Source organism: Solanum pennellii, chromosome 5, assembly GCF_001406875.1.
Source record: "Solanum pennellii chromosome 5, SPENNV200".
Taxonomy (NCBI): domain Eukaryota; kingdom Viridiplantae; phylum Streptophyta; class Magnoliopsida; order Solanales; family Solanaceae; genus Solanum; species Solanum pennellii.
The window spans coordinates 46,660,360-46,675,266 of record NC_028641.1 but is presented as its reverse complement, the minus strand read 5'-3'; the positions used below and the strand labels follow the sequence as shown (position 1 = coordinate 46,675,266).

The 14,907-nt window shown below is 35.1% G+C and overlaps 1 protein-coding gene across 1 annotated transcript; it reads left to right on the top strand.

The window, feature by feature from the left end:
- Nucleotides 1–439: 439 nt before the first annotated feature.
- Nucleotides 440–953, top strand: LOC107019524. The gene is made up of 2 exons (XM_015219994.1): nucleotides 440–556; nucleotides 600–953. Exons 1-2 carry the CDS (start codon nucleotides 440–442, stop codon nucleotides 951–953), a joined length of 471 nt encoding a protein of 156 aa, XP_015075480.1.
- The last annotated feature ends 13,954 nt before the right edge of the window (nucleotides 954–14,907 follow it).

The window sequence follows — 14,907 nt, the reverse complement described above, 5'->3', positions numbered from 1 at the left end:
GAAGAAATTCATGCATGATGTGAAAATTTTCTTTTGGGTGGGCCTTATTTATACTAGAGTTGTGCTGATAGGATTATTCGTCTTTCTGTACTGGAAAATTGAGGTTTTGAATGTTTTGGAGGAATGTCATTCCTCACCTGTGGGTTCACACCATAGTGATATCCGAACTGCGCATTAGATCTTAAAGTGTGGGTACTGTTGTCCAACCATTGACCAAAAGGCTCACAATTTTGCTAAGTCATGTGATCAGTGCCAACGAGATGGAGGATTTCGAGGAGATAAGAACTCCCCTTAAATTCTATTCCGGTGATTGAGTTAATTGATGTTTGGGGCATTGATTTTATGGGCCTATTTGTGATTTCACATGGGATGAAGTATATATTTGTGGCGGTTGACAATGTGTCAAAATAGGTGGAAGCAATAGCGCTTACTAACAATAATGGAAAGAGTGTCATCGCGTTCTGCAAAACGAATATCTTCTCCCGATTTGGCAAACCTTGGGCCATTATTAGTAATGGTGGCTCTAACTTTAGTAACAAGTAGGGCTATTGGAGAAGTATGGGGTTTGTCATAATGTGGCTACTCCTTACCATCCACAGGCTAGCAAGCAATTTGAGGTGTCCAATTGCAAGATCAAGCAAATTCTGGCGAAGAAGGTGAATGCTAATAGAATGGATTGGTCAAGGAGGCTTGATGATGATCTTTGGGAATATCACAGCGAATACAAGACTCCCAACGGTATGTCTCCATACAAACTTGTACATGGGAAGGCTTGTCACTTGTCGGTGGAGTTAGAGCACAAAGAAATGTGGGCAATGAAGAAACTGCAGATGGATTGGACTGAAGCGGCAGAAAAAATATTAAAAGGGTTAAATGATCTTGACGAGTTTTGCCTCAAAGCATATAAAAATTCATCCATCTACAAAGAGAAGATAGCACGACCAGAGGATTGAAAGAGAGAATTTGGGGTTGGTTGTTTGGTGCTTTTATTCAACTCTAGGCTACGCTTGTTTTTGGGCAAACTTAAGTCCAAGCGGACAGGACCATTCCTAACCACTAAAGTGTTTCCACAGGGAGCGGTTGAGTTCGACAATAAGGAAGGCACAAAGTTCACAGTCAATGGGGAAAGAATAAAGATGTACCTCGGGCATGTGCAGAGTGTCTATGAAGTGGTTAAGGGCTATCATCTTAATGAATTCGGAGTAATAAAGGAGCATGCATCGTGCAGCGATGTTAAATCAAATGCTTCTTTGGAGGCAACCCGAGATGTATCCTCTAGACCACGGTTGGTTTTATTTTCTTTGTAGGGATAGTCATATTTTTTTTTGTTTTGTTTTTAATCTTATTTCATTCTTGCTTGTGTACTAGTGTTGGCGAGAGATTAAAGTAGGGTCCGTGTCTAAAAAGTGTCCAGAAAAACACAAAAAGAATATACTAATGCGTGTTACATGTGCCGGGACCAAAACAAAAAATCTGCTCAAATTGGTTTAGTGAAAATGTATACGGACCCCATCGACAGGACGGTGTCGCATCGACGGGCCGTCAATGGTGTTCGTAGATCCAAAAGAAAGTTTCTTGTTTTTTCTATGTATACAGGTAATCAACCATCATAGTCGGGTCAACTAACCGACAGACCGTCTACGAAATTTCGTCGACCCAAACTGCAAGCAACCTGACCCGACCCAGGCTAGTAATATTAAAGGACATAACAATTCCCATTCATTCCGACCTTCATAATCTTTTGAAATACCCTTGCAAAACCACTTATATTCCTTTATTTCTCTTCTTTATCATCAAAACTCGACCTCCATATCCTATTTTACTCCGAAATTAGAATTCTCCCAATTCCCCAAATTCTCTCTTCTCCAGAATATCTTTTCTCTCCATTGTTCTTCAAACGGTGATCCTGTTCGGACGTATTGGCTACTCCTTGGAACATCTCAAGTGCTGAAAAGCACTCCACTGCACCAAAAAAGTATTTTGATGTCTCTAACAAACTTTTAATTCTTGATCATTGTTGAAATTAGTAATATGGAAGTGGGTCTTGACTTTGGGGCTACAATAGGTTGATTTGCATGCTTGAACTTGTACATTTACATCCCTCGTAATGTTAGAGTGTGGTTCTGTAGCCTTTGAGTCTATATAGAATATGGATGTTTCGGTAATTTTGGCAATTCCGACTTAGAGCTGGCAAATTTGATGTTGCTGAGGCTACTCTTGGCACTATTACCTAAGCACATGCCGCAGCTCACAATATTGATACCCCTACATATATAAAGTCTGCATAGACGGGATCTTTCTCTACCTATCTCTCTCTATTTTACTAAGAGTACACTTTTTGATAATTATAATACTTGCATTTGAGGACAAACACATTAGTTATGATGGGGTGAGGCCTACACCTTTTTTTTTTCATTTTTTTTGTGTATATAGTTGGGTCGTTGTTTTGAAAATTGTAGTTTGAAACTACTTTTCGACTTTTTGAGGTTATGTCTCCTTTAATTTTAATCGCAACTAATTTTGAACCTTTCGAAAAGGTTTCATTAACAAAAAATTTTGCGACCTCTTATGTTCAAAGTTGTTCTCATACTTATTTAAGTAACGATTTTAATGAATACCGATGAAATAAATAGTGTTGTAAATCAAACAAACATGAATGTACGATGAAAATGAGATCAAATGAAGTTAAATTGAAAATATGTTAACTCTTGGCATTTCATTGTGAGTAGCCAAGTATAGAATTGATCTCTTTTGTGATGACCTTTGGGCAATAGTGAAGATGTGTAGTCTTGTTTGTCTTTAGTTTTGATGCCTTGTGTAATGATCATACTGTCAACCATGAATTAATTAACCTAGAATTTTCCTTTTATTCTAATTTACTTTGTAAGGTGTCCTACTGAGATGATCTTAGGCAACTTTAACAATTGTGAGCCAAATTTTATATATACCCCTTTTCTGACCTACCCGTGAGAGTGTGAAACTCTTTTTAACACCTCTTGAGCCTTACCATTCTTTGGAAGAAAACTTGTGAAAACCTAGACCTTTATTCAACCACCACCTATAATCCTAACGAATTTTGATTTAATGAATTTCCAACTTAAGCCACAAGTTTAAGTAAGGGTGTGGTGATAAGGAAAAGTAGAAGTCAAGAAGTGAAAGAAAAGTCTCCTCTAACTCGTGATGTTGCGAAAAATGTATACCATCAATAAAACAAAGGTAATTAAAAGAAAAAGAAAAGAAAAGAATTAAAAAGAATAAGTGTTTAATTAAAGTATAAAGAAATTCCAGTTTTCAAGGAATCCATTGACTGAAATAATTGGATTACTTAGAAGAGTTTAATGAAAATTGATAGAAGAAGGTGGACAAAAGAACGTGTTTGCGAGCTTCACAATTCATGAGGATTTTTAGTCACTAACCCTACGTGACTATACCTTTGCAATCAGCCCCATCACAAGACTTTGAAAAACCTTTTTGATCTTGAGTAAGCCGAACCAACGTTGATAGAAAAATAAGGGAAAACCTATAGGTACAAACATGCATTGTGTTCCTCTTTCAGAGTGTTTGCGTTGCATCTGAATCCTGATATTATTTTATTAAGACATCTTTATGAATACAGAATTATTCTTTGTGTGAGGGATTTGTCATAAAGTTTTTTAACATAAACTTGCATTTGTAGCAATTATTGTGATCATGAGAATCTTTTGTAATTATGTGTCACAAATTGAATCCATCAGTACACAATTCATATTTGCATGATTAGTTTGATTCTTTTTGCGTATGTTGATGATTAAGTCTTGTGAAGAACAATTTGAGACATCCCATTTGAAATTTTGAACTTGAGTTTTATTCGTGGACAAACAAAAGTTTAAGTTGAAGGTGTTGATTTGGGCACAAATTGGACTCATCTAGGTGTTTATTTTGATAGAAATAGTGTCCTCAAATCCTTATTTAGTCTCAATATTAGATGAAAACTAAGTTGCAATCATTTGAAGTTTTAGTGCAAGAATGGACACTTATGCTCAAAAACGGGAAAATGGCTGAAAATAACGTAAAAGTTGAAGCATGAGCATCGCCAAGTGCGTTGGTGAGTCGCAAAGGTAATCAAAGTATAATTGGACACTTTGCCAAATATATTCGCGAAGCTAGGGTATATTGGCCTATGGTCCAAAACATGAAGATGTTGAAAGAAAGTACAAAGCGGCGATGAAACAAACGAAGGGCAAGTCACTGAGTCAGTCAACGATCTCAAATAATCTCGCCGAGTAGTCCGTCAAAAAAGTTAATCTGAAAGCTATAAATACAATTTTTGGGTTGCATTTTTCAGATGCAAGAAAGAGTCTTAACATAATAATTAACTTTCTTATTTAGAATAAAAGTTTTTGTATTTTTCTCTCAAGTATGAATAGGATTTCGTGAGAGACATAAAGAAATAATATTTTCATCTTTCCTAATTATGAAGTGGGTCCTCTACACTCTTCTACCTTTGATTAAATCAAAGTTTAATATCTTTTACCCATTTATTTTAAATATCATTTTTCGTGTCTTGTGTCATTGCTTGATGTAGAGCTAAAAATCCAACTGTTTTTGGTGTTATTAGTAAATATAAGACAATATTTTTGTTGTATCTATCTTAGTTATAGGCTAGATGTATTTAAATGGTAATTTCACAGAGTAGTTGTGGTCTAACTTAATGGGTTGGTAGTTGAAAGTACAAACTCAACAATGTGTTTTTGGCTTGCCTGAGTTCGATATCGCGAAATAATGACCTCTGGACTAATGGCCTAAGGATTAGGATTAGATGATGTTAAGCCCGAGAATGTGATCCCTAGTCCCATATCCTAAAATTAAGCTCGAGATAGTGAGTGGGGTAAGGCGTACGCTGGACTTCATGCAGAAAATAGGTATCCGAGAGGAACACATTTGTAACATGGTAAGTTGCCCGCGAGGGAACTTATTTCTATCTAAATATTATCGTAGTTACTATTATCTAGAAATTTTTTTATGGAAATCATGTACCCAATTACCTATTTCAACTTGTATTGGCGGTCACACGCCAAAAGCTTCTCCCCATGCTTGATTTTCATTATTTTTGGTATTTTTACTACTGTTGTGACAAACCCCCTTTTGATATTTTGAAACTTTTCTGTCAGCCCTATAATTTAACATGTTTTTATTCTCAAACCCCTTTAGCTAGAACTAATTAGACGAAGTTCTAATTGAATACATCCTGTCGAAACAACTTCACTGTTACACGAACCTAACTCTTAGTTTGCTTACTAATCTATCAATGTTCATAAACACTTAAACTGTAGGTTTGTGTCATTGGTCATGATAAGCTTCAGTCGCTGATTCATTCACGGAAGAAGTGCAAACACCAAGGGAAGTATATGCCTCCTCATGAGCGCAAGAAGTCTAGAGAAGATGAGAAATGTTGTGGTGATGACACGCCTCAAATAATTCTCCAAAAGATTACCAATCAACATTGAGTGTTTGATGAAAAGAGAGAGAATGGCAAGCGCTAAATCAATTGATTGAATCTCATTCGATATTAATCAAGCACATAATATCACTCATGATGTTTGTAGTGCCTCAACACTAATAAAACAACATATTAAGGTTACCTGGGGACATAAGGCCTAGCTTCGTTAATTGAGAGTGAAGCAGGACCTACTTTGTGACACGATGTAAATTAAGACTCTTTTAGGGAGGCAACCCAAGCACATAACTATTTTTAGGATTTTACTTTTATAAATATCGGTTTGTTGAATGTTGCAGGATAAATCAAGGGTAGTGTGGAAAACATTAGGTTGGCGAGCAGAAAAACTATTCTGCCAATGCGTAATAGATTTAGGTGCCTTACTAGATCCACCATTTTTCTTCGTTGTCGAGCAACATAGAGCCTGTAATACTCACCAAACATGAGTATCAGCTCGGTGCATCGCCTAAAATTTTGGAAAACCTCATGCACACCGCCAATTTTATCCCATGAATTTTAATGATATCGAAGGAAATGCGGGATAAAAGACTACTAGGAGTATCGCCTAGTTGTTCGGCGAGTGTGACTAACGATGCCGAATAGACACAAACTGAACAGTTATAAAATAGCAAAACCTCAAAACTTTAAATTTAAAACATTCTCTTGTTTCAAATTCCTCAAAAATACACCAAATATATTATTTTCAAGATGTTTGCCTTAAATTAGTGTTGTTGTTTATAATTTGTGCATGGTGACATATTTCTTTGCCTCCTAGCATTAAAAAACAAATTTATCGGCATAAAAGGTTAATCTCTAAAATCCCGAACTTATTTTTGATAATTTCAACTCGTTTCTCAAGTTTAGTATCTAGATAACATGTGTGCTGGTCCTCTCTGATTGAAATAGGTTTTCATGATGCTGTCTTAAATTAAAATTTTAGTTGCTTGAAATATTTTTATAGTCGAATGCCTTGGTGTTGGTGTTTTAGTTTGATTAAGGTTGCATTGGGTGTCCCGTTATTATTATTTTATTTGTTGGGTTAAATCTAAATCTCCCATATTCGTGATAAAAAAACAATTCCCAATGAGGGAATCATTGGAACATTGTTAAGGGTAATCTTAGTTAAATGGCCAAGGTTTTGTAAGAAAGAAGGAAGTATGAGTATTCTGGGATGATGGGAAGCATGGGTCTTGTGTGAATTTTGTGTATCCATGCTTTGATTTTGTTCTCGGGGACATTAGGGTTGATTTCAAGTAATGTGTTGAAAAATGGGCACGCTGAGCCAATCGACCATTGGTGATAGAATGCCCTTACTTCCTGTAACAAGCGTTGGGAGATCTATAGCTTTCGGCGGAAAGTTTTTTCACTGCCCAGAGTAGTCAGCTCTTCGCCCAGTAGAATTTCGCATCTTATATTTGCCTAATCTTTAAGCTAATGCCTTCCGCAAGATCAACTTATCTCCCAAAAGAAACTTGGTAATTCGCCAACTAGAAAGCCAATACTTTTTGCACCAGATTTTATGTGAGCAAATTTGATTGTTCTTTTTACTAATCGCAGATATTTGCACATATGGTAAGAACAAGGTTCAACAGGCAACCCAAAAAAGGTACCTCAACACATTTATACTACCGAAGGAGACTCAAAACAAATGAAGAGAGGAGGATAATAACTCCAACAAGACAGAGGAAAAAATAAGAAAAGTATGGCTAAGAAAAGGGTAGTCGTTGAAGCCAATATTGAGTGGGATTATTTCAAGGATAAACAACCACAAATTCATCGATAAAATAGGCTCTGATAGTGACCTACCTCTACATCAACGGGAATTGCATCATCCACAACTCTTTCTGATCCAATTCCAGAAAAAGCACTAACACCTCAAATGACTCTCATTCTTTCCCTAGCTCATCCACCAAACAATTGAATAGATTTAAAGGTGATGGGGAACAAACAATCATTGAGTAAAAGATCTTTTTCATGGAGGGAGTTGATGAAAAGTACCCTTAGGTCTTGCAAACCCTACTCTTCAATGAGTTCAAGCAATAACGAGGTTGCGACGCCAACATACTCCATATTTGGATAGGAAGTTCTATGTAGCTTATGGACAATTGGTTCCTAAGAGAAAAAAATAGGCGAGTGAGTTCAGGACATTGAGGTTGGTTACAGTTTAAGGCACAGAGGTGGAGTGCTACAACGAGCATATCAACACTTTGATGGTCATTTTACCTAGTAGTTGTAATTAAATTTGATGGGTTTGTAGTTTCAAATAAAAAACCACCCATGTGTTTTATGCTTGCCCAAGAGGGACGTCGCAAAACCAAGACCGCTAGACTAATCGCCTTAATAGTGAGTGGACATGAGCTTCGTCCCGAGAGTATAAGCCTTAAACCTTTATCCTAAAAGTCAACTCACTATAGTTAATGGGGTAAGGCGTAGTTGGCCTTCATACGTCAGATAGGTGTTCGAGAGGAACCCATTAAAATGAGGTAATTTTCTCAAGAGAGACCTTATTTCGTTCTAAATCTTAACATAGTCACTATTCTCTTAAAAAAAATTCCTATCTAAAGCATGTACCCAATGCCGTATATAAACTGGTATTCGGACACCCCGAGAACTTCTCCATACTTGATTTTCCTAGTCTTTACCATTATTACTATCCTTGTGATAAAACCGCTTTGATATTTAACAGTTTGGTGGAAACCCCTTTAATTTATAATGTTTTTATTAGGAAATCGTTTTAGATACAAATAACAAGAATGAAATTATAGTTAACTATATATTCTTCAAACCGCTTCGTCGGGACACAACACAAACCCTTGGTTGAGTTACTTTATTATTGGCAACCATAGAAACTCAAAATGTAGGTTAGTATAGTTTGTCAGAAAAGTCAAATCATATGCCTCCGTATTGAGATATGGATTTTCCATTTATTTAGAGCCTACTACGTGCCCATACATTATTCTTCTACAGTGCATGGCTCCGACAAAATTAAGACAACTTAAGGCTAACACACAAGAACCCCTTCATAAGGGAAGTATTCGCCCTAGTGCTTCCCCATGGGGTTTTGTGGTTTTGTTCGTTAAAAAGAAGGCTGGTAGCATGAGAATGTGTATTGATTAACGACAATTTGATAGAGTCACTATTCAGAATAAGTATCACATGCCTTGATAGATGATCTCTTTCACCAATTTCAAGGGGAAAAACTTTTCTTTAACATTGATCTAAATCAGGGTACCATCAATTTAAAATTAGGTCATAGGATGTGCCCAACACGACGTATAGAACACAGTATGGGCACTATAAGTTTTTGGTTGACTTTTATCTTGACCAATGCGCCTATAAGGTTCATGAATTTGATGAATAGGGTGTTCAAACAATTTATTGATTCATTATTATAGTACTTATTGATGATAATTTTGTTTATTCAAGAAATGAAGAAGAACATGCCAACAACTATCATTTTATTTTGTGTGTTCTTGGGAGTCAAAGTTGTATAATAACTTTTCCAAGTGTGGGTTTCTTTGATATTGGTTGCGTTCTTGGGGTATGTATTCTTAAATTAAGGAATAATGGTAGATCCTTAAAAGATTGAGGAAGTTAAGCATTGGGTTCGTCCTACTTAGGTGATAGAAGTTAGGAGCTTTGTGGGGATCGCTAGCTATTATAAACGGTTTGTTAGGAATTTTGTGTCCATTGCTACTCACTTGATTAATTTGACCATTTAGAAAATTCAATTTAATGGACTAAAAATGTGAGGAAAGCTTCCAAAGCTCAAGACTCTCTTTACCAACAAACTGTCCCAGCATTACCTGTTGAAGGTAAAGAATTTGTTGTTTATTGTGATGCTTCACATGCTGGTTTGAGTGTTGCGTTTATGCAGGGTAATAATGCTATAGTTTATGCCTCATGCTAATTGAAGGTGCATGATAGGAATTACTCAACACATGATATGTAGTTGGCATATGTAATGTTCACTCTTATGATTTGGTGCCACTACCTCTATGGCGTTAAGTGTTAAATTTTCATCAATCATTGTAGTTTCCAGCATGTGTTAAGCCAAAAGGAACTAAACTTGAGACAAAAGAGATGTATGGAGTTATTTAAATATTATGATGTAAAAATTCATTACCATTATGGCAAGGATAATGTGGTGGTAGACGCCTTGAATCGAAAGACGGTAAATATGGGTAGCTTAGACTACTTGAGTTAACCAAGCAACCTTTCTCCAAGGATCTTGGGACCTTAAAGTCTTAGTTCATGCAGTTAGGCATATCTAAAAGGGATGGGATGTTAGGCAGCTTTGAATTTAAGGCCACCTTCATTGAGGATATCAAGACCAGACGATTTGAGGATGAAAATATTATCTAAATCAAAGATGAGATGGCAAATTGTAACGCAAAAGTGGACTCTTTTGACACGAATGGTGTTCTCACTGTTAATGGTAGAATTTTTGTTTCTCGAGTTGATGACTTGATGCTACAGAATTTTGCTGAATATATTGGTTTGGAATATTGTATTCACTGGGTATGACAAAGATGTACTGGGTAACAAGAAAGACAATGCAAAGTTTATGGCAATGTCTCAAAATTGCCAACAAGTGAATGATGATCATCAATAACTGACAGGTTTGCTTCAATGAATGTCAATTCTTGAATGGAAGTGGGAAACAATAGCTATAGGATTTGTGGTTTGCCTTCCCATGACTTAAGGGAAGTTTGATTTTATTTGCGTACTAATTGACAGATAACTAGGTCGGCCCATTTTATATTGGTAAGGATAGATTATATTGTAGAAAACTTTGTTAAGTTTAATGTGGAAGAGATAGTGTGCTACATGGAGTGCCCTTTTCCATCATTTCAGATCCTGATCCTGTTACCCAATTAACCTCAAAGTTTCTGCAGAAAATTGCACATTGAATTGGGTACCCGACTAACTTTTAGTGTCGCTTTTCATCAACAAACGGATGGAAATCCCGAGAGAAATATTCAAGTATTCGACATGTTGAGATAGAGTGTGATTGATTATGGAGGACATTGGGATAAATTCTTACCTTTGTGCGATTTTTTTGATAATAATAGTTATAACTCCAGTATTGATATGACTACATTTGAAGCATTCTATGGCAGGGGATGTATATCACCCTTAGTTTTGATTGAGATTTGAAACCTTTTTGGTGGACTTAGTGAAGGATTCTCAAAATAAGGTTTGGAGTATCCAAGCTAGTCTTTTAACAGCCTAGAATAGAAAAAATAAGTATGCGGATCATAAGGTAAGAGACATAGAATTTCATTGTGGAGAGAATGTTCTTCTTATGTTATAATCCATGAAAGGGTTATGATATTTAGTAAGAGGTGGAAGCTATGTCATAGACAAATTGGTCCAATTTAGGTTTTTGAATATGTGGCACCGATAGTAGAGGGGGAAGCAAAGTCTAGATACATTGGTCCATGCTGAAGAAGTATCATGGTGACAACGATTATATCATTAAGTGGGACATAATAGTTCTATAAAATGAACTCAACTATGAGGTGAAATCTATTAATATTCTTGATCGTGATGTTTGCCAGTTGAGGGCGAAGGAGATTAAGTTTGTGAAAGTTCAATGGAAGTGTCGTCTATTTGAGGAAGATGTTTGGTAGACTAAGAAGGAAATGTCATACAAGTATTCTCAATTTTTCAGTGAATCAGGTACTACCTTTTTCTCCTTGGTCTAATTTCCTAAGTTGTCACTCGGGCATGACATATGGGTTAATTGGTATTTGTTGTAATGACTTGTTTGCGTTTTTATAGAAATGCCAACCATGGAGAATTTGGGCTGGAAAATATTTTTGTAGTAGTTTGATTTCCCAACCCTGCCATATAGAGTCATTAAAGTATAGAGAAAGGTGGTAGCAATTGGGTGAACTATTTATTAGTTTGATTACATGAGTAGTTATATAACTCGTTAATGAACACCTAAAACTTTATGAAATTTAATTTGAGTGAGTTGATCTCCTAGAATTGAACTTAGAATAAACTATTATTCTGAGCGTCGTGGGTGTGAGATCTTTTATGAAATGGGTTGTTGGTAATTCATGAGCGATAAATTGATTGGGAATACCAAACTTGAGGGGAATTCTACCTCTATTTCGCCGCCGATATGGCGGGCAGCACGCGAGATAAATTCATTAATAAACCCCAAATAAACGTTATTACGCACTTATAAAGTTTTAGAACTAACGAATGACCCCGGGATATTTTTCACCATTCTTGAGATAAAGGTAAGAATTTCATTCTCCGAAGCCGTTTTCGATCGGTATGACGTAATAGAATGGGTAACTTTTGGTAGGGAAGGGTTTCGTATGAAATATATTTTTTACAAAAACTAAAATTGGTTAGTTTGGATCATGGGTTTGATCTAGGGCTCATAGAATTTTTAAAATTTTGGTTAATTAGTGAGTGTTTATTGATTCCCATCTTATTATGATTGTTGTAGACCAAGAACAAGCGGAAGGAATTACTAAAGGAAATGATTAAGTGTCTTAAGATTTGAAGGTTTTTTCGAGGTAGTTGACTGTTGTGATTCTATGTTTTGTGATATATGCATATTATTGCTTCATTGTGATACTTTATATGTATGAATGTTGCAAAATTAATCACACTTGTTGTAAATAGATAAATGAATTCTACTTGCTATGAAATCATGATGTAAATGTATGATCTTAGTAATAAACTTGAGATTTTTATAATGGTGTGTGATTGGAATCAGTTTCCACGTCTCGGCACAACTAACTTTGATTGGTTATGTCATTCCTGCATAACATTGGATCGGGTTTCGACGTTCCGGTATAACCTTGGGATCAAATTGCAGTGTTCTATCAAGCTAACTTTTTTGGTCGTCTCATTAAGAGGACTAATGATGTGATAATTATGTGAAACGTATTGCTGATTTCAAATTTGATAATGTTGTAGATGTTGATGCGTATGCTTGTGACTATAATGTTGTTTGACTTGTTTATATTTAACTAGTGTGATAGTGGTGTGATCCTAAAAGTCTAGTGTTGTACTGGTACTGCACTTTCTCTAAAAAATTATTGGGTACATGTAATTTTAATGCTATTATTGAGAGACATCACTTAGAAGATTAGTGATCGTCACTTCGAATTCAAGGGTGAGTCAATTCTTCTAGGCTTCCATTATATTCTCATTCGTCGCCCGTCATAAAGTTAGTGAGGTGCCAATTACGACGTTATGGGTCATGACATTTCCTCCATCCCATATTATAAATAGTGACTTTTGACACACAATTATACACACTTCAAATAATTTTAAAACATGAGATAATTTCTATTGTCTCTTCTCTCTTATCGTTTTATTAGTTTTACTTAATTCCCTTTATGTTTCTTGTTTGATGTTATTGTACAATTGTCTATTGTTTTGGCATTATTCTTATAGGGAATTCATATTTGAATTTTCCATTTATATAGTAGTAAATCATTTTAATTTATGCACCTTTGGTCAATTTTATGATGAAGGATGTATCCTTTTTATTAGGAAAAAGATATGCTTTTCTATTGTAAAAATTATAGATCTATTTTAATAAATATCAGTACATTTTAAGGACATTTAACTTTTTATGTGCAATAAGAATTTATATGAAGTTTATTGGGGTAAACATGCATGCACGTTCCCAGAAGTAGTACCTTATAGGTGACGACCTACTTGTGTAGCCAATTTTTAATACAATTTTAGTATATAAAGCTTAAAACACTCTTAGGTATTTAACGTACAAATATGGGTGGTTCTGTTAGCAACCTTAATCACTCATGTGCACTAAAAACATTACTCATATGAAAGGATTCATTGGTTTATCTACTTATACAAAAAAAAATAAATCGTACCCTTATTTATTCAACATGATTTATCACGAACGAAATTCAATTGGAATCCCTCCTGAAATTTTGTGTAAAAGAGGCAAAAAAAAATAATGCTAACCACATCTATTAACTAGTAGAAGTAATTTACATAACATTCACACCCCAACCATAGGAGAGGATGACTAGTACCTTATGAACACTTGCTTTACAGGTAACCTATGATGAGAAAGTAAAATACTATGCAGGTTAATGACTAGAAGATTCATATACCACACATTTTGACTAGCTGAACCGCTACATTATACAAGTGTAACTATGAACACATATGATATCTTTACAATATCTACAAAGTGTCTATTAGAATACATGAATGTAACAGTACGAAAATAGAAATAGTAATGAATTGTCAATGCCTTGAATCAACTTGGAGCTCACCAACAACCGCTATGTATCATGTTCTTCTATTGGAGAGATTTATATTTGAGTACTTGTACCTGCAACATGAAATGTACTGTACCCAATAAGGGACATCCATACGAAAGACTGTACTGAATATGTAAGGAATATATAACCATGTGTTCCTAACTCTTTTGAGATTCTTCTTTGATGTTCATAATTCATTTGTGGTTGCTATTTTTCTTGTCATAATACTTGTTTAGATTTAGAAATATAGATCAGTAGTAGATGACATATGAATATGGACTTACAATAATAGCAATGACATGGGAAGAAAATGTTACATGAATATGTAATACTTAGGAGAATATATGACTCAGTATTCATTTTGACATCTCAAATTGAAGCCCATACAAAGTGAAGAGATTTAACATATAGCCAAGAGATTCTAACTTGATATGATAGTCGAATACTCAATAAATATTACAAAATGGAAGATATGCATGAAAGGGGAGCCAAGGGAGAACGTGGACATATTCGACTTATGGACAGAAACATAATACAAGTAGTACAAATAAACGTAGAATAGACAAAGTAGTGATCATGTGAACAAAACATTATAGTCTAACACAATGGGAGTAATAACTAATAAACGGAACATATGAACATGTGAAACAATGACATACTTACACAAAAATTGAAGCAAGTTTTCATGATATAGAAAGATTGTACCATTTTAATCGAGAATAATTTTCATTTGTACAAAGGAAATCTGTGTCAGGGGTACTTTAATGATGAAACAAGATTAAACTTGTGTTTGGAGAGTAATCATGTACATTTAGGAACAAATCATATTAGCGTACTCACTTCAATTCTCTAGGGAGTAGGAACTTAAAATAACGATTAGTCAGTACCAAGGGCACTTAGATATCTTATTTTTTTGTAATACAATTTTTTGATTCATGCCAAAGGAATAGGAAATTGAATAGACTTACATACCTTCCTATACAATTTAAAAAGTATGACTTAAGTTCCTTATCTTCAGATTACTAATCTACAAAAAAAAATAAGTTGTAGGACTAGTATTAGTAGATAATGAATAAAGTTGAGCTACTGGATCTCGCAACAATAGTAATCAAGCAGTAAGCACGCAATTTATCTAGCCAATGTTTTCTTTCCTTC